At 36.0% G+C, this 20,005-nt stretch overlaps 1 protein-coding gene across 2 annotated transcripts in view; it reads left to right on the top strand.

Annotated features, from left to right (window-relative positions):
- Nucleotides 1-20,005, top strand: part of Micu3 (mitochondrial calcium uptake 3) — a 75,145-nt gene that overhangs the window by 24,839 nt on the left and 30,301 nt on the right. For both annotated transcript variants that reach the window (XM_029480397.2, XM_021169879.3), the window contains exons 2-5: nucleotides 1,581-1,734; nucleotides 6,024-6,055; nucleotides 15,590-15,668; nucleotides 18,655-18,702. In XM_029480397.2, coding sequence (XP_029336257.1) covers nucleotides 1,581-1,734; nucleotides 6,024-6,055; nucleotides 15,590-15,668; nucleotides 18,655-18,702 — 313 coding nt within the window. The remainder of the gene's footprint in view (nucleotides 1-1,580; nucleotides 1,735-6,023; nucleotides 6,056-15,589; nucleotides 15,669-18,654; nucleotides 18,703-20,005) is intronic.

The following is a 20,005-nucleotide window of genomic DNA, read 5'->3' as shown; positions in this document are numbered from 1 at the left end:
ATAATGGACTTCCAAACAAACATCAGAAAAGGCAAAGATGGCTGGCTTCACATTCATTAAGAGACAAGACACCAGAAGGATATTAGGTTTTAAACACTGGTATGGTCAGCTTCATAAAACAGATAGTGCTACATATAAAAGCATGGGTTAACTGAAACAAAGTAATAGTAGGTGACTTCAGTACCACATTCTCACCAATAGGCAGGTCATCCAGACAAAAATCTAAACAGAAAGACTATAATTAAGTGATATAGAAAATCAGTTAACAGAAAACTACTAAACTTTTCTCTGAAACAAGAATACTTATTCTTCTCCACATTCGCAAAAATTGGCCATATATACGACACAAAGCGGTTCTCAGTGAATCAGAAATATTGAAATTATCCAATCACAGAGGAATAAAGCTAGCTATCAGTAGCAATAGAAACTCTGGGGGGTCTGGCTAGTTGATACTGTTCTTCCTGTGGGGTTGCAATCCTCTTGAGCTCCTTCAGTCCTTCCCTTAACTCTTCCATTGGGGTTCCCAGGCTCAGTCCTATGGTTGCCTGTATCTACATATGTCTCAGAGGACAGCCATACCAGGTTCCAGTTTACAAGCTCGTTTTGGCATCAGGGTTTGGTGTCTGTGGATGTAATGGATCACACAGTGAGGTGGTCTCTAGATGACCTTTCCTTCAGCCTCTGCTCCATTTTTGTTCCTGCATTTCCTTTAGACAGGGACAGTTCTGGGTTAAACATTTTAAAATGGTTGGGCAGTCCCACCCCTCCACTGGGAGCCATGTCTATCTACAGAAGGTAGTCTCTTCAGGTTCTGTCTCCCCAATGTTGGCTAATGTCATCCTTATTGGCCCCTGGGAGCCTCTCACATCCCTGGTGTCTGGGACTTTCTAGTGGTTCCCCAAGTTCCACCCCACCCCACCCCCACACAAACACTGCTACTTATTTCTATTTGGTCTTCTGGCCCTCTGAATTTCTATCCTGTCTCTTCCCATACTTGGTCCTTCCCCCCCCCCTTTTCTCTCCTCCCCTCTCTCACTCAGGTCCCTCCCTTCTTCTACCTCCTATGATTATTTTGTTCCCTTCTAAATGAGTTTGAAGCATCTACACTATGGCCTTCCTTCTTGTTAAGCTTCATGTGGTTTTTGACTAGTATCATGGGTATTCTAAGCTTTTGGGCTAGTGTCTACTTATCAGGGAGTATATATTATGTACGTCCTTTTGGGTCTGGGTTACCTCACTCAGGATGATATTTTCTAGTTCCATCCATTTGCCTACAAAGTTCATGAAGTCATCATTTTTAATAGCTGTGTAGTATTCCATTGTGTAAATATACCACATTTTCTGTATCCATTCTTCAGTTGAGGGACATGTGGTGGGTTTCCAGCTTCTGGCTATTATCAATAAGACTGCTATGAACATGATAGAGCATGTGTCCTTGTTATATGTTGGAGCATCTTTTAGGTGTAATAGTGGTATAGCTGGGTCTTCAGGTAGAACTATTTCCAATTTTCTGAAGAACTGCCTTCTTAAAGGTGGTAGTGTTTTTCCCAATTAATATTTCCCTACTTCCTTGACCATAGGTTGCTACTGGCAGAGCTGTTACTGAAGACTTGGACCTCTATGCTACATCTCGAGAGAGACGGTTTCGTTTATTTGCATCTATAGAATGTGAAGGACAGTTATTCATGACTCCATATGATTTTATTCTGGCTGTTACAACAGATGAGCCCAAATGTAAGTAAAGATTTTAAATTATCTGCATAATTTTACCTTCAGCATAATAAAAATTTTCAAGAACTTCCAAAGATGGTGGTAGAGTGGATACTAAGCAATTTTGGCCAAGTTAAATAGATGACAATAGAAGTGAAGTTTTGTAAATATATGAAACAGCATATATATATATATATATATATATATATATATATAGAGAGAGAGAGAGAGAGAGAGAGAGAGAACATAACAAAAGTAATGTGACACTTGAAAATTCATTGCCTTATGCTGTGTTTGCAACTGATAATTCTTTTTATCTTTTTTAAAAATATGCATTGATATGAGCAAGTCAGATCCCCTGGAACTGCAGTTACAGACAATTGTGAGCTGCCATGTGGGTGCTGGGAATTGAAGCCTGGTCCTCTGGAAGAGCAGCCAGTGCTCCTAACTGCTGAGCCATCTCTCCAGCCCCAGCAGAATAGTATTTCTTTAAAATCTTTATTATGTCTAACATTGTAGAATTTTTGAGTCACTCCCTCATATGTCGAACACCAACTTACTTTAGATATTCTTATAAGAGATTAACATTCTACCTATTATTTTGTGTATCGAAAATAATATAGTAATTCAGAAGACCAGCACTGCTGTTAGCCTTGCTCAAGAATTGGACATTTTTTGTCATCTTCATTTACATAGCTCCTGAAGTATAAAGATGGGCTAATTCTTCCCCACTTTTTCTCATGTTAAAGGAGTGGTTTTAAAACATTTGGACAGCTGCACATTTCTTGGAAATGCTTTATGCCTGACTTGATAAAAAGCAGTGAGGTTCTTGTGTATGGTTTTTATCCAACCCATTTTAATATGTGCTTTTCAGTAAAATGTATAAAGAAAATGCACCTCACAGATACGGGTGGCTAAGAAAGGAAGAGAAGAGTGCTCTCATTGTGTCTTGTGATCTTGGTATTCTCTTTGGCTCTGCCACAACTTGTTTGTGATATTCAGGCTTTCAAACTCTCCAAGATGGTAGTGAAAGATTCTCTCGTATGAAAGGGTTTGGCTTAGGTTAACTGGATGGATGGCTTATAAGAATAAGGTTGAGGAGGAAAAACAGCACTCAATTTTTGACTGATGCTTTTGAGATACATTGAATATGTAAAAGTTGAATTTGTCTCATTTCAGCTCACTGAAAGTTAATTCATTAAAAATTAATGTATCAAATAAATTGTTTGACTATCATTTCATAAAATTTCTCAGAAATTTATAGCCATTTTCCTCCATAGCAAAACAAAACTTTGAACAATTTTGCAAAAGTGTACAGACTACCTTTTCATGCTTTCTTTCCCCCTCAGTGCTGGGCATTGGATCCAGGGCTTTGTATATGCTGAGCCAGGACTTTTCTGCTGAGTTTTGTAGAGGAAATCTCTTCAAAATGTGTGGAAACATCACCTGTCAATAAAAAGCCAATGGCAGGAAGTAATGGATGGGAGTTCCGGTAGAGAGATTAGAACTCTGGGAGTTAGACAAGAGCAGGGGAATCAGCCCTGGACTTCTGAGTAAGATAGACACGTGAAATAGAGAAGTAACTAGCCTTATGGCAGACATAGACTAGTTTAAATGGGATAATTTGAGTTATGAGCTAGTGGGAACGAGCCATAGCTTATAGCCTGAGGATATATTCATAAATAATTCAGTCTCAGAGTTGTAATTTCAGGAACAGGGGAATGGGTGGAAAACCCTGAGCTTACAAAATTTCATTCCAAACTCAATGAATTGACTTTTGATGCTTTGAAGTCTCAACAGTGAAGACCAGGGAGAGGTCTGCACATACATATTTGGGATTTGTCTGTACACGATTAATAGTTAACGCTATATATATATTGAAATTGTCCAGAGAAACATTGTACTATTTTAGATGACCAGGAGCCAATTCCTGAGGAACTCTTACTCATTAAAAAGAAAAATGTACAAATGCTGGAAAAGAATAAACCTCAAAGATACTATCTAGAAACTCAAGAAATATTCCAAGAATGGTACAGAGTCCTAGAGGCCAAAAGGAAATGGCTAGGATGGTCTAGTGAGTGGGACACTGCCAAGACGGTGAAGACAGAATTTAGTCCAGACTTAAGAAAATGAAGGCTGCTGATAATTTTTAAAACTGACATTTCAGGGAATTAACTAAGACAAAAACCAGGTGGCAGAGTGGAGTGATAAATGAAGAAGTGAAGGCTCTGATAGGGAGGGAAACACAGCTGGACTGGAATTTAAGGTGACACTTGATCATACAAGATTTTAACCCCAAATCAACTTTAAAAGTTTGACTTGCAGGAAAGCACTGAGAAAGAATACACAATCTAGAGAGTAATGGTGTATTTACAGTAGCCACTGTGGAAATGTATAGGGCAGAAATGGCTGAAAGTTAATATAGGGCTCCTTTAAATAGTAATTATAAGGCTAAGATAAGATTTATAGCCCTTTGACTTAATTGACTTGGTATAATGTGGGTTCCCTATTCTTTATTTTTAAGTACTCTAATAGTTTTATTAATGTGAAAACAATAGAAACCTTATGAAGAATTGCTTGGGAGTGAATTGTGTGACTAGCAGCACAGGGCCAGCTTTGGGGGTGTCATCACTTTTACTGTTTGAATTCATAATTAAGGTTCTTAACATCTTTGATAAAATGTTATGATGACAGCCAATAGGAAAATGCATTTAAGGATTTTTCCAATAATTGTAATTCAAATAAAAATTAATTGTAAAACATACCAGATTGTTGGCTTTAATTTTTGGAAACTAAAAATTATCTTATTTTCCTTTAGAATAAAATCTGAAAAGTGATTTTTCTTCTAGGATTAGAATATGTAGTTATTTTCCTATACATCAAAAATCATTTTAATTTATATTTTAGAAATACTATTAAATATTTCAGATATAAAAAATACTACAGATATGATAAACATTAGTCTACAGCCTGAGAAATATTTCTAATAGGTTTAATGCCTCTCTTCACCTGTTATTTTATATACTCAGTGATTTCATATGAAATAAGAAATTTAGAAAGTCAGCACACCCTTTGAAGACTTATCTTAATGGCTCTTTAGTTTTTATTTCTTTAACAGCTAATAATATTGAACATGGTACATTTCCTGCAGAATGAATATGTCTTTTGTGAATAATCTACTGTGGAAATCTTATAAAACCACAGACTGGAGAGTAGTCTAACTTCCTGGCTGGATAAATAGTGTCTGAGCATTGCATAAGAGCATGTTCATGTATTTGTACTTGTGAGGACTCCTTCAGAACTGTTACTTCATTGTTCTAGTCATTCAAAAGAGCCATTGCAAAATTCTGTGTACAGTATCATCATTAAGGTTACATGCAAAATTCCTGTGCTTTTACAGCTGGATTACTTGGATAAAGAAAGATTTTATTATAAAATGGAAGAGAAATTGATCTCTAAGAAAAATTAGTTTCCAAATTTTATAAAATTATTTCTTCACCTTTGATCTCAAGATGAGTTAATATATTATCTTAAAGAGAGAGTTGCATTGCAATGTGTTCCTTATATTTTTAAATTTAATATAATATTAATTATACAGAATTGCTATGTAGAAACAATTATTGAAAGCTCACCAGTTTTCCTAATGCAAGAATACTGTAGAACTTAACAGCTACCAACTTAGAGACAGTTCTTACCATTTACAATGGTAGAATATGAGCAAGAGAAACGACATAGATGGCTGTGCATCTGTCTCAGCACTTTCCTGATAAACTGAGATATGACACAATAAAGAAAATGGTATTCTATTCAGCTACCACACTTTTGCCCCCAAGACCATGTGTAGAAGGAGGAATCCAAATTGGATAAGAACTTCCTTTCATTGTTCTTGTTATGTCTTCTTCTCTTTGCCTCTGTCACTTTTATCCTGGACAGATATCACCTCTGAATTATTTTCTGAAATACTAATGCATTTGATTCCAGGTGATTGTTTTATAAGTATCATTAAATAATGTCAGAAGTGTCCTTTAAGTCCCATAAAATAGGTGTAGCTTACCTTATGAGTCCAGAAGGGCCCAACCATAATCTGGTTATGGGGAAAAATTCCTATGACACTTATTTCATTGATTATAAAGTTACTGTATTAGAAACAAATAATATGAAAAGAATATATCTTGAATTCAAATATTGAGGGTTAAAAAAAACCTTTGGCTTTTGAACATAAAAGCTTAATTTTGAGTTATGATTATATATGGTTACTAAATATGGATATACATTACATACAATATTATCTAATTATTTTATATTTATTTTAGTTGCTAAAACGTGGAAGTCACTTTCTAAACAGGTAAGTTAAAGCTCTTGGTATACAACATATGCATGTACACAACACATGATACACACATGTGTAAGCACACATGCACGTTATCTGATTCTATATAATTATGTTTTTATATGTGTGTGTGGTTTTTATAAATAAAAGTCATATATTGGTGGTATTTTTAATCTTCATAATGTCGTAAATAAAGAAGGTGGGCAGTCCATTGGCTAGTAAAGATAATGGTAATTGTCATGTATGGATGTAAATTAGTAACCCTTATTAGAAACAATTAGCATTATCCACTAAATTGAAAATATACACACTCTGTACCCAACAGTTCCATGCCTGAGGTTAAATTCTACATCAACACATTCACATGTACCTAGTAAAACCAAACTTTATATACTTTATGACTAGGTAATTTCACATAGAAATTCATAACTACAGAAATCATCAGTTACATAAAAAAGAGGGTCAGAAGTTCATAGGCTGCTCTTCATGTTTTTTTTTTTTTAATAAAGCACATGGATAGCCTGCTCTCTTATAGAACCAAGACTACCAGCCCAGATATGGCACCACCCACAAGGGGCCTTTCCCCCTTGATCACTAATTGAGAAAATGCCTTGCAGCTGGTTCTCATGGAGGCATTTCCTCAACTGAAGCTCCTTTCTCTGTGACAACTCCAGCTGTGTCAAGTTGACACAGAACCAGGCAGCACACTGAGAATTCTAGCTTGTCGTGGTAAGGGAGCACATCCTGGTGGCTGAAACAGCATTATTGCCATGCAGTGCTGCAAACTAGAAATGTAAGACCAGGGCATTAGCAGGTTGCTTTCTTCTGGCTTTTCTCCTTTTCTGTGGCCATCTTCTCAGTCTCTTTCCATTTGGTATTTTCTCTAATAACTTAGGAAGATTTCAGATGATGAAATTAGTGATGTCTCTAAAAGGCCTGTCTCCAGAGAAGCCAAGTTCCTATACTGCATTGTGGCCCTAAAATATACTGTGTCAGGGAGAAAAAGGAGGGGAAGACGGCAAAGGATGGGCTAAAATAGTGGCAAGTAATACAATTTTAAAAGTTCATATTTAATAAGAGTTTTGCGAGTATTTGCAAATACTTTTATATATATTTTATATATAAAAATAAATGAATCAAAGTTAATAACATGCTGATAATAATTGTAAACTAATACTAGCAATTAGAAAACTGTATCAAGGTATGTTGTTGCACAATAGCCACAAAATCTATCAGGTACTCATAAGTATACCATCTTAGTTACTTTTCTGTTTCTGTGACAAAACACAGTGACCAAGGAGAAAATTATTTCATTGGGCTTATGGTTGTGGATAGCAACCATAAGCACATAGATAGTTGTAGAGCAAAGGAATGGCAGCAGAAGGGCTGAGAGCCCTCATCCTGATCCAAAAGTAGGAAGCAAAGAGCTAACTCAAGTAGCCCAAGTCTTTGGGAACCTCAATGTCCATGCCCAGTGATATACTTCCTGTAACAAGGCCACACCTTATTACCTTCTTTTTTTTTTTTAAGATTTATTTATTTAATGTATATGAGCACACTGTTCTTTCAGACACCCTAAGAAAGCATCAGATACCATTAGAGATAATTGTTAGCCACCATGTGGTTGCTGGGAATTGAACTCAGTACCTCTGGAAGAGCAGCCAGTTCTCTTAACCAGAGACATCTCTCCAACCCCCCAAGGCCACACCTTCTGATGCTCCCCAAAGAAAACCAAATATTGAAACATGACCACTATGTTCCATTCCCCGGCCCCTATGACCTTATCATAATGCAAAATCAATTTAGTCCAACCTCAGATGTCCTCATGGTCTTTCAGTCTCAACTCCATTTTAAAGACCAAAGTCTATAACATCTCTTTTGAGACTCAAGGCAGTCTCTTCATTATAACCACCTGTAAAGTCAAATGCAAATCACGTGTTTCTGACATACAGAATATACATTGTCATTGCATAAAGGAGGTATTGAGCATAGTGAAAGAATTAGCAAAGCTGAAACCCAGAGGGGCAACCTCCAGATCCTGTAGCTTTGTGTTTGGTATCAGAGGGCTGAAATGGCTCTGTCCTTCCAGCTTGGTGGCCTGCACCAAACTTTTTTCTCTTGGTCTGCTTCCATTCCATGATGGTAGCTCTCCTTGGAAGTTATCCCATGGCTCCAGCACAGTTCACATCTTTGGTTTCCAACAAAATCCAGGCTCCAGTTTTACAGATTCATGCAATGGCCTTTCAGAGCCTTCATGCTGGGACAAACCTGTCACATAGTACCTGGCCTCAACTGTTCTCCCCTTTAACGCACGATAGTATAGCCCCTATACTGGTCATGATTTCAAAGCCAAAAGCACATGGCTAGGCTGCCAAGCTTAGCCACCCACTGGGATGGAGCCCCTGAGTCACCTTGCAGCAGTGTTTCCCTGCTGCTGCTTTTAAGGAGGGGAAGTTTTTAGGTCTTTTCCCTTTGCAAGCTGAAACCTGATTGAGAGCTCCCCCTGAAGACACCACTCCCCTTATTTAATTTAGATCAGGCTTCTCCTTAGTTATATCTCTTTCAGCACAAGCCTTGACTTGACATTAAATTTCCTGATGTCATTCTTCTCTTCCAACTATACATTTCATATTTCTTTTGCCCACTTGTGGCTTTTCACTGTAGCCCTATGTAATAATAATTACAAATAACCATGTGGGGAATCAATATTAGGCTTTCATGAAGTCTCATCTGCCAAAAAAATAAATAAATCAGTCCATTGCTTTTCAATTTAGCCTCAGGAGAATTTTTAGAACAAGAGCAGAAAGCAGCAATTCTGTTTCAAAATGTCACAAAAATGACCTCTCGTCAGTTGCTTCCCTTATGGGCCTCCATGGTCCATGTGGCGCTCAGGACTGCCTTCTAGGTTCTTACTAGGGTGGACCATTAAGACCTTTCACTCAACCACTTTTCTAGTCCAGAACCCCAAAACCACGTGGTTAAGAATGAGTTTATGGTTCCAGAGGGTCCGAGTCTATGACAACAAAGCAAAGGCCTGGCATCAGGAACAGCTGAGAGTACATCGTGATCTAAAAGGAGGCAGAGAACTAACTCAGAGTAACACACATCTTAGGAAACCTCAGAACTGGTAACCAGTGGCATACTTCCTCCAGCTTGGCCACACCTCCTGTCTTCCACCAAAAAACAACCACCACCTGGAGCTCAAATATTCAAACCTGAGTCTATGGGGCCCATTTGCATTCAAACCGCCACATATACTTAACCGAGTATGCACAACATTTTATAATTGTCTTTCAAGAAAAGGAGTCGATATATAATATACATGATACTGTGGGTACTAAACTATGATATTTATCTCCAAATTTATCTTTGCATTAGTGTTAATACGAGTCTTACTCTAATATAATTTGAACAAAACAGATTTTAGTTTTTACTTTTTAAAACATTTGAGTAAGGGGCTGGTGAGATGGCTCAGTGGGTAAGAGCACCCGACTGCTCTTCTGAAGGTCCAGAGTTCAAATCCCAGCAACCACATGGTGGCTCACAACCATCTGTAATGAGATCTGACTCCCTCTTCGGGAGTGTCTGAAGACAGCTACAGTGTACTTACATATAATAAATAAATAAGTCTTAAAAAAAAAAACATTTGAGTAAGAACTCTAAAATATTTAGAATGGTTTTGAAAAGGAAATAATGAGGTGATAGAGATGAGAGCAAGGAATCATATTATTAGAAGAGTGATAAAGGTTAATAATAGATTGCTAACTAAAATAACATTGTATCATTACAAGGATTTTTTTAAACTAGATAAAGATAAAAGAGTAATAGGTATTAGAATAATCTAGAAGCAGGTCTGGGCATATTAGGGAAGATCTGTAAATCAGTGGAAAACAGACTGATGCCCCAATTATGTGTAAGAATAATGCGCTTTCTATGGGGGTTCTATCCTCAGAACCCACCACCATACATAAAAGCTATTACAGATGGGTTTGTGGGTTTTTTTCTTCCAAGCACCATGGTTAGTAACTTTACTCTTCATAGAATATTTCATAGGCTTAGAAGAATAAACACATCATAATATAGCACTGTAATTATGTACTAGAGAAAATCATTTCAACTTTGTAAAAATACAGTATTCCTAACAGCATATATACCAGTAATGTTCAGTTTTTACTAGTGATTCATTCACATATATGGTGATTATTTTTAAATAAGTATTATATATCAAATACTGTCAGAGATATATAAGTAAGTTTATAGTCTACTGAACAGTTGGTTGTAATTATAAACACCCATAAATATTAACATATCAATGGTTGTTAGTACCAAATAATGTCTTCTCACTCAGAAGTAATGAAGAGAGTTAAGAAGTTCTAGGGAACTGGGAAATAGAATTGGAGATGCTCATTTTGTCTTTGCCTTTAATTATATTTTTTACCCTTATTAATTCTCAGGAGTATACCTCAATTCATATAAACCTAGCTGGGGTCCAGAACTGAAGCTGTCTTGATTTGGGAGCACTCTACAGAATGACAGTTGTTTCCTTGTGCGGGAGAAGAGTACAGTGGCAGCAGCTGAGCTTCTCAGTCCTTGCCATCAGAATGCCAGCGGTGCAGGGGACACCCAGACATGCTTTTCTTACAGTTGTGCCTTCTCAGTTGCTTTCAAAATGTAATAAAAATGACAATTTCCATGCACCCAAGTCTCAAGTCCTACCACCTTAGAATTTCAAAGAAAAAAAGTAAACTCTCCCCATAGGTACAGCTTAGCTGAAAGACCAGGACTGAGTATCATGCTTTCCATGTGTGGGATAGGTTAGACCCAAATGTACAATTAGGGAGAGTCTTCTACTGAAAAGGGAGGCTCACTCCCTTAAGAAAGGGATTGATTGATACTTGTACCCACTAAAGAAAATAATTGTTTTGAAAAATAAATATTGTTATGGTTGATAGAGTAAATGTCAAAAGCTTTTATCTAACTCTTAAAAGAAGTCTATAATGCCCCAACTCAAAAAAATGTTTAAAGAGTGACATAATAAATATAGACTTGTTACCTGGAGGAGCAAGAAATCTCCAAGAGTAATATCCAAGTTCTCAGTGTCAGTTGGGTTTTTGGTTTGGTTTGGTTTTAATATTGTGTTTTTATTTATGATTAAAATTGAAAAACACACAACATGGTCTTTTTAGACAAGATATATGAAATCAAAGGAAATTACTGGCAAATTTTACTAAATTAAATATTTAAACTTTCACTAACAACACTAAAAGATACTTGATGCATGGGAAAATGTTTTTGTAATTTATTATCCAAAAACAACTTTAAAAGAGGATCTTCTAGTCCTCTAGAACTGGAGTAAGTTGATATTAAAAAGATAATCATCTCAATAGGAAACAAACGGACAGCCATAGCTTGAGTAGCTAGTAAGTACATATAAAGGGGTTTAACTCACTGGTAATCAAGACGTGCACATTAAAGCAGTATGTTCTATTTCACACCCAGCACATGGCTAGCTTCAAGAATGTGTCAGTAATGAACAAGGGTGTGAAGGAACCAACCAAAAAGACAGATGATGTCTTTCTTCACTTTGGGGAAGAATTTGGTAATGGCTGATGAAATTTACAAAGTATGTATGAGATCCTGTTTATAGGTATATATGCTACAGAAATGTTTAAATGTTTATACCTATTGTTCATGTCTCCTATAACAGTGAGTGTAAGAGAAAAAAATTAGAAAACCAGTGTTGTCACTGGGGAAATGAATCAAATAATTGTAAACCAGCATACATACCATAGAAAACATAGTAGTACAAATAAATAAGTGTGTTAGAGTGTATGTATCCAGCTTTAGACCCAACAGATATGGCGGAGCAACAGCAGGTGGGAGGATTGCTGAATTCTAGGACCTAGGAAATTAATTGTCCTGACTGAGAAGCTGTCTGCTCTACTCCCACTCATCCTCTCAGAGGTCGTCTCAGAAGAGTTCTCTAAGGACTGTCTGATGAGTGATGCCCTCACTCTTGGCAAAAGATCCAATGTATGGTTGTGTATACTTATATTTTTGATTCTTTGTTTTTACATTAATAAATAAACATTGATGAATATAATACAGACAAACATCTTTTGTGTCCTTAGTATTTTAAAAATGTAAACAGCTGACTTTTAAAAGTGCTGTTATAAACAGCTACTTTATAGGCATTAATATCAAAATTAAGGCTAATTGGCATAAAGATATGTCCATATTATGTAAAAAAGCAAGGAGTAAAGTATAAAGCAGTATTTAGAGAGTAAAGATTTAACATTTACAATAATAAAGTGCTGTGTAAAATGTCTATAAGAGGGTTCAATAAAAGAATATTAAATAAAATGGAAGTTTGGTTTGTCTTTGAATGTTATTTTTCTTTTCTGAACCTATAATTTTCCTGGAGCAAATGGAGGCATGCACTTTGATTAAAAAAAACTATACTTAAGAAAATTATGTAAGAATTTTAAAAACACCTATAACATTAGGAAAGTAAAATTAGTTTAGCAACTGTGTATTTGTTCCCTACTTTCAATATTCAGTGTAATTCTGACATTGGACACCCCAGAGTTAGTGTCTGACTCCGTAGTTTGAAGACTGCTCTCTTTTCTGATATGTACCACAGGCTCAGAGGTCTCCCGGCCACCATACTTCTTACCTTACTCATCATAGTTTCAGGACTTTCCTAAAGTTCCCATTTGGTTTAATGATTTACTGAAATGGCATATGGAACTTAGAAAAGGCTGTGGTTGTAATTACTGATAAAGAACATAAACTAAGCCAACCTAAGTGAGGAGCTAAAGCATTAGACCTGGGAGCACACTGACAGTGTCTGCCCTCCCCATGAGGAGCAGGGTTTGCCATGCCCCCAGCATCTTGAGCATGGTGACTAGACTTGCCTTGGGTTTTATTTCTGAGTTGTAAGTGATGAAATGCTTGACCGTGTTTTTGCCTCCCAGTCTCTGTCTCCTGGCTCCCACCCTTCTTCTGGTGACCAAGCCCCACGTTCAGTAGTTCTTTAATGAACACTGAAGCTTGACTCATGGATTGCATCTTCCTCCCAGGAGCTGGAGACAAAGGCCAGATTCATTTTGTGTAGCACAGGAATATGTAGAAAAGATAGGCGTTGAGGATGAGGAAACAAATTCCCAGCATGAGTGGATATACAAAGCTTTTAGTAAATGGTAAAATGTTTTTTAATTAAAAAGAAAAACAACTTCTTGGAGTATCATTTTCTATAATTTACTACTATGTGCTTAACAGGCAAATTACTTATCCAGTTTAGGTTTAAGTTAAAATATGTATGAGAATTGCTTAGTAGAATTAAATGAGCTATTATGAGTTCATTGTTAATCATGTAATGGGGGACCCTTGACAAAGGTAATTGATTTTTAAAATCAGAACACAGATTAGGGGACATAGTTGTAGTGGGAAAATAATATTTTTACAACAAATTCAATTATGTAAAATGTATTGAAGACTTTTACAAATTTAATTATGTAAAATGTATTGAAGCTTTCCTTAATTCCTTGCTGTGACATTTTTTAGTTTTGTCTGAATGGCAAACATCCCAGTTTCTCATTCTCATTCCCGCCTGCTCTGCTGTCTTACCTGTTTGCCATGGTCCCCTCTCAGACCCTGCTCATGTCGTGCAGCATCTGTTACTTGTAGTGTAAATACAGCTCCAGGCAGGAACTGAATACACATGAGTATTAGGAGTCCATAAGGCCCCTAGGAATGGCCTGCTTTTCACATCCCATGGATACCTTAATTTTCTGATACCTCAGTTTTACATTTAAAAATACTGTTTATAAATGACACAGAGAACCTTCTAGATTCCACTTATGAAAAAAGTCTGTTTGAAGTATTCTCAAACTTGAATGTGCACAGAAATCACCTGGAAATCTGAAAAAGACCTGAGCTAGTTCAGGAAGGAAAGGCTGCCGGGCATGGTGGCGCACACCTTTAATCCCAACACTGGGGAGGCAGAGGCAGGCAGATTTCTGAGTTCGAGAACAGCCTGGTCTGCAGAGTGAGTGCCAGGACAGCCAGAGCTATACAGAGAAACCCTGTCTTCAAAACAAAACAAAACAAAACAAACAGAGAGGAAAGGCCACTGTGCAGTTCTGTAAGCTTCTGGATGACATCAGGACGATAGGAAACCCGTAGTAGTGGAAACAGTGTAGTAAATAAAGAAAAGATCTAGAGATAGAAGTGGTTTCTACATTAAAAATGGGTTACTAAAAACATGTTACTGAGAAAAGTAGTTTTTAGCTTCAAATTATTTCATTATTTTACCAAATCTTTTCACTGGTTTTCTTCACAGTCAACCATATTATAGTTGTTGCTTTGTTATTTTTATTTGTTGTAGAATATGTAATAATATATTCTAATATTCTTATATAAGCAATAATTCAACTGTTTAAATTCTCAAATAATTTCTCATCAGCAGCGATAATTTACTTATAGAAAGATGAGTGAGTGTAAGTCAATATTCCCATTTTACCCAGTATAAAGATTCTTTTTATTATTTTTAAGGTATTTTCTTCATTTACATTTCCAATGCTATCCCAAAAGTCCCCCGTACCCTACCCCCCTACCCAACCACTCCCACTTCTTGGCCCTGGCATTCCTCGTACTGTGAGGCATATAAAGTTTGCAAGTCCAATGGGCCTCTCTTTCCACTGATGGCCGACTAGGCCATCTTCTGATACCTATGCAGCTAGAGACACGAACTCCGGGGGGTACTGGTTAGTTCATATTGTTCCACCTATAGGGTTGCAGATCCCTTTAGCTCCTTGGGTACTTTCTCTAGCTCCTCCATTGGGGGCTCATGGAAGGAATTACAGAGACAAAGTTTGGAGCTGAGACGAAAGGATGGACCATCTAGAGACTGCCATACCCGGGGATCCATCCCATAATCAGCCTCCAAACGCTGACACCATTGCATACACTAGCAAGATTTTGCTGAAAGGACCCTGATATAGCTGTCTCTTGTGAAACTATGCCGGGGCCTAGCAAACAATGGAGGCTCACAGTCAGCTATTGGATGGATCACAGTATTAAGATTAAGTCACCATTAAAGTTCTCTATTCATTCCCAGCATATTCAAACTAAGATAAATCCAGGCAAGCAACAAAGATGACTGTGGATCCAGCTGGTCACCTGACTGTAATGGTGATATCTACATACAGTCCCTTCGTTCCTGCCTCAGAACCCAAGCTGCTGTTCTGTCTTAACCTCGTCATCTTGGCTATATGCATCTAGTTAGGAAATTTATCTCAAGTTTTGAATAGCTCTAATTAAGTTTCATACAGCATCTTTACTATTTATTTTATAAATTTATTTACATTTATGTTACAGGCGCATATTGTGGTGGAATGAAGCATAGGTACTGAATACGATGTTTAATGTTAAATTTCTGATCATTTAATGGAGAATTTCCTGGAAAGGATGCTTACATTTTTTTAAGATTCATGTTGTAAGAAAGTGATTTGACTGCTAATCAGTATTCCAATCTTTCTTTTGTAGGAATTAAGTCAGATGCTCTCAGAAACTCCACCAGTTTGGAAGGGATCATCAAAGCTTTTTCGAAATCTTAAAGAAAGAGGTAAGCTAATCTTACGTGACTATGCATTTTAGAATTGACGTGGATTTAAAACTGCATGTGTTTATAAATATACGTTTAATAAATATATATTATATGTTTAATGATATATACACACACACACACACATATATATATATACCACCAAATACAGAGGATTCCATTTTAGTAATGTTATTTTGGTGTAGTATAATTAAGAACTATGTTATCATGATATACACACACAAATATACATATATATATTTCATCACCTCTTTAGCTTCATTATTTTTAACCATACTGAAAAGCATTTTTATAATAGAAAGTACTTTTTAAAAATATTAGATATTCAAATACTAGTTTTCTCCACTTTGCTTCTAGAGAATTAACAGTTATTTCTTCAGTTAATGACTACACAAAACAACACTCACTGTAAAAGCTTCCTGTCTCTGTATCCATAAGGTAGTTGGTCATGTGGACATTGGCTTGTTCTCAAATTATGGGGCATATCTACATATCATGGCTCATGTCTATAAGCCCAGTGTTGGGAAGGCGAATGCAAGACCAGATATATACAGCTAGCCTTGGCTACATAATAGGTTCAAGGCTATCCTGTGTTACTTGATTGCCTCCATTAAAAGAAAAAAGCAAAAAGTCTTGTTTTTTCATGTGTAATCTGAATGAAAGTCATGTGTCTTTTTTGTGAACATCTCTTTTAAACTAGGATTTAATACTGGGCTCGAGTACATTAAAATAGTCCTTGGAGAAGTGGGCATGGTGGTATGTTTCACTAATCTCAGCTACTCTAGAGCCCGAAGAAGGAGGATTTTTTTGAGTCTGAAGCCAAACTAGACTCCATAGCAAATATTTATCTCACAAACAAACATATTCTTAGAAAATTTATTCATATTTTAGAATGAGATAATAGTATTGGGGGTGTTTAAAGCTCAAAGGGAATAGATAAATGTAATGAATTTTAACTATTTTACCTTAATATATCTTATAAGAAAATATAGATTGGACCAAATATAATTGAGAACAAAAACAAGAAAACCAAATGCACAGAGGAAGGAAATCCGTTTTCCCTGAGAAAAGGCTAAACCAGGGTCTAAAAGTTTAGAGCTAGCTTGTTAGATGTATATGAAGATTAAATGGTGGCAAATTTTTAAAGCTAAATATTTAAAGATACTAAATATTTTTAAAGGATTTTATCTTCTTAGCTATTACTTAGTAAAAAAAAATATTAAGCAACTTCTTATAACAGCAGTATGTAACAGGAAAACATAATAGATCAAGAAGTGTAGTAATGTAATGATGTCATGCTTTTGAGGAAGTTCTTTAAAATTTTAGTTGAAAACCTAATTTTTAGAACCTAATTGTCAATTCTTCTCCCTTTCTTGCCACTCTTCAAGACAGGGGGCTCTCCAAACTGCTCAAGGCTGTACGTGAACTTAAAACCCTACGTCCTGAGCCTCCTGACTACTGTCATGTAGTTGTGTCTTCTTTACCCTTTACCTTTAAAGCCGTACCATTATTGTATTAGTAGTATTTGACTTCAGTTTTGTTTTGTTTTGTTTTGTTTTGTTTTGTTTTGTTTTGTTTTGTTTTGTTTTTTTGTCCTGGGTGGCCTTAAGTAAATCAAAGGATTGATCTTCTAATTTTCTTCTGGTTTTATATGTTTATAGTTAGGAAGAACTATGAATCTATAGTTCATCTTCAGCAGTATTTTCTCTTTCCTTGACCATTTTCATTTAATTATATCACTTTTTTTTCTCCCTTCCTATGTGCTCAGTAGGCAGGTGGCCCTATAGACAAATGCTGGCCATGACCCTCTGCATTCAAGGATTCCTCCCTTAAGTAATCCTGAATGAGGGAAACCTTGAATTAATTATCAATTATATGGCATTATAAAAGTTCTTTATATTAGCTATAGTAGTTTGTCATCCTCTAAGTGACTCAGAGTGGTAAGAGAACTCTTAAATAATTGTGTCTTTACAGCCGTCGACCATTTGAGAATCTTTCTCCCATAACATTCATTGCAGTCATCCACAACTATCTGACTATAGGTAACAATATTCTAGAATAAACAAGACAGAGTGCTTTCAGAGCTTCTCGGGTAGTTCCCTTCATGTCTGTGACAGACTACCTCACAGTGACTCCTAGTCTCTTTGTTCTGTAACAAACAGTAGTGCAGCCTTGAAGAACATCAGATAAGCGGAGATCTAAAGACCACAATGTATTTAATGTTTTTTTTTCCCCCATACCTTTTACCAAACATCAAGAGTGACTGCAATCTAGGGAAGTACTGTAGACTTATTCCTGAACTTAATTCTTTCAGTCTTTTCTTGGTCAATTAAGCATAAAGAGTAGTGAAGAGTGCAGGAACAGCGTGTGTATTTATTTACTTCATACAAATTCTTGGTGAAACTTGCAATTACAGGGTACAGAGAATTCATGATGCAGAAAACAGAAAGTAAGGCCTCTGGGGAAAACTCTTAGAGTCAATCAGGGATAAAAGCTGTTACAAAGTAGCAAATGATCATTTGACGGGAAAAAAGGTAAGTGTAAGGTTTTAGTTTTAAATGTTACACATCAAAGTTCTAAACAAGTGTCAATTTTTATTCCAGTGTCACTAAAAGTGACTAAGTTCTTCATTGCATTTCTGACCTCCTTATGTTAGTTTCATATAGTAACAAGTAACAAGTTTAAAATATAAGCTATAAATAAACACTAACAGTAAATAAATTAATAAACAAACCTTTGCTGCCAATATATCTATCATGAATGAAAACTTCCTTAGAATTTTTAAAGAGGCACATGTAACAATTTAAATAAAATGAATTTTGCTACTTTTGCAATGATATTATATGTAGTCTCATTTAAAACAATATTTAGCATATGCATTAAAACTAAATCAGTCATAGTTTTTATTGTAGACATTATTTTACTTTGATATATGTCACAGATAAGTTAACATTTTTCAAGCATAATTGATACTGTTTTCTTCTAGGTGTGATTTCTTACACAGAATATCTTTTTCTTTTATGTATTTTAACAAGTAAGTATACTCATTAAAATTATTTCTATCTGTATTTTTCCTTATGACCCTAAAAATCTTTCTTAGCATATTATTGTAAGTTACCTTATGTGTATATTGGCTCTTTTACAAATTTATACCTAAATATCACAAGAAAATGTTAAGTATAACACTGTAACAGTCAAAAACCTACATACTTGGCTTCTGACAATAATAAAATGTTCATTAATTATAAATATGTAACTCTTTGGAGTACCAGCTACATGAGACCGTAAAGGTCAGAATTTATTCTATCAAGTTTGTATTATATACATTTAAGCCAGGTTTTCTGCAAGTATAATGTGAAAGAGTAATAAGTTTGAGTCCCTTAACCTCCTATCTATCCACTGCAGTGGTGTGTTCTCTCTGGCACATGGAATAGTATTTATGAAATACGTGGCAGGCTTACTAAAGCCTTGGGTTCAGTTTCTCAGTAGATGGAATTGCATGCTGTACTCACTGTGCTTCGGCCCCCAGGCCTTTAATTGTGGGACTCCTTCCCACAGAGGAAATCCATTCTCTGAGTGCGGTATTGTCTGCCCTTTCCTGGGAGTGCATCATTCAGGCTTCCTTTCAAAACACAAGAGTCCTCTTCAGTAGCTCTCTTGCCTTCTCTTTTAATCTTTTTGTCATGTTTTATTTTCTTCAGATTATTTAGATTATTTGAAATTATGTTTTACAAGGTCAGTCTTTCCACTCTGCTGTGGAAGGTCTGCAGTGTCAAAATGCTACCTTCTTTTGGACCATCTGTGTCACAAACAATGTCTTATTCACGGTGTCCTTTAGGAAAATAATTGGTGGATGGAAAAAAAACCAAACAAACAAGGAAGAATTGACTTTAGGAAATTTCAGATGATAAAGTCTGGAGATGTATACAAATGAGCACTAGTAAAACTCACTTTAAAATCCTGTTTCTGTGCTTAGAAAGTTTACACTACTGTGCTAGTTATGAATGATGTAGCAGCAGAAAGAGGGGTGTGAATGCAAATATATGTCAAAAAGTATCTTTTATTTTCTCTCATGTTGTTTATTCTGTCATAATGAGAAAAAAATCTTAGTGTTGAAAAACAAGCATTCTGCCATTCAGAGTAGGGCCACCTGAGATTGATCTGGCTTGAAAATTAGTTGATGATACCAATTAGTTGATGAGACTTATTTTACATATATTCATATACTTTTTCAAAATCTTTTAAAAGATTTTGTTGTGGTGTTAGTATTTGTGAAAGATAATAACAGTAAGTGCAGAATCCTAAAATCCTTATAAAAAGCAAGTTATCATGAAGCA

This window comes from Mus caroli, unplaced genomic scaffold (assembly GCF_978045245.1).
Source record: "Mus caroli unplaced genomic scaffold, Mus_caroli_1 scaffold_10, whole genome shotgun sequence".
Taxonomy (NCBI): Eukaryota; Metazoa; Chordata; class Mammalia; order Rodentia; family Muridae; genus Mus; species Mus caroli.
This window is presented reverse-complemented; position numbering and strand designations above follow the sequence as displayed.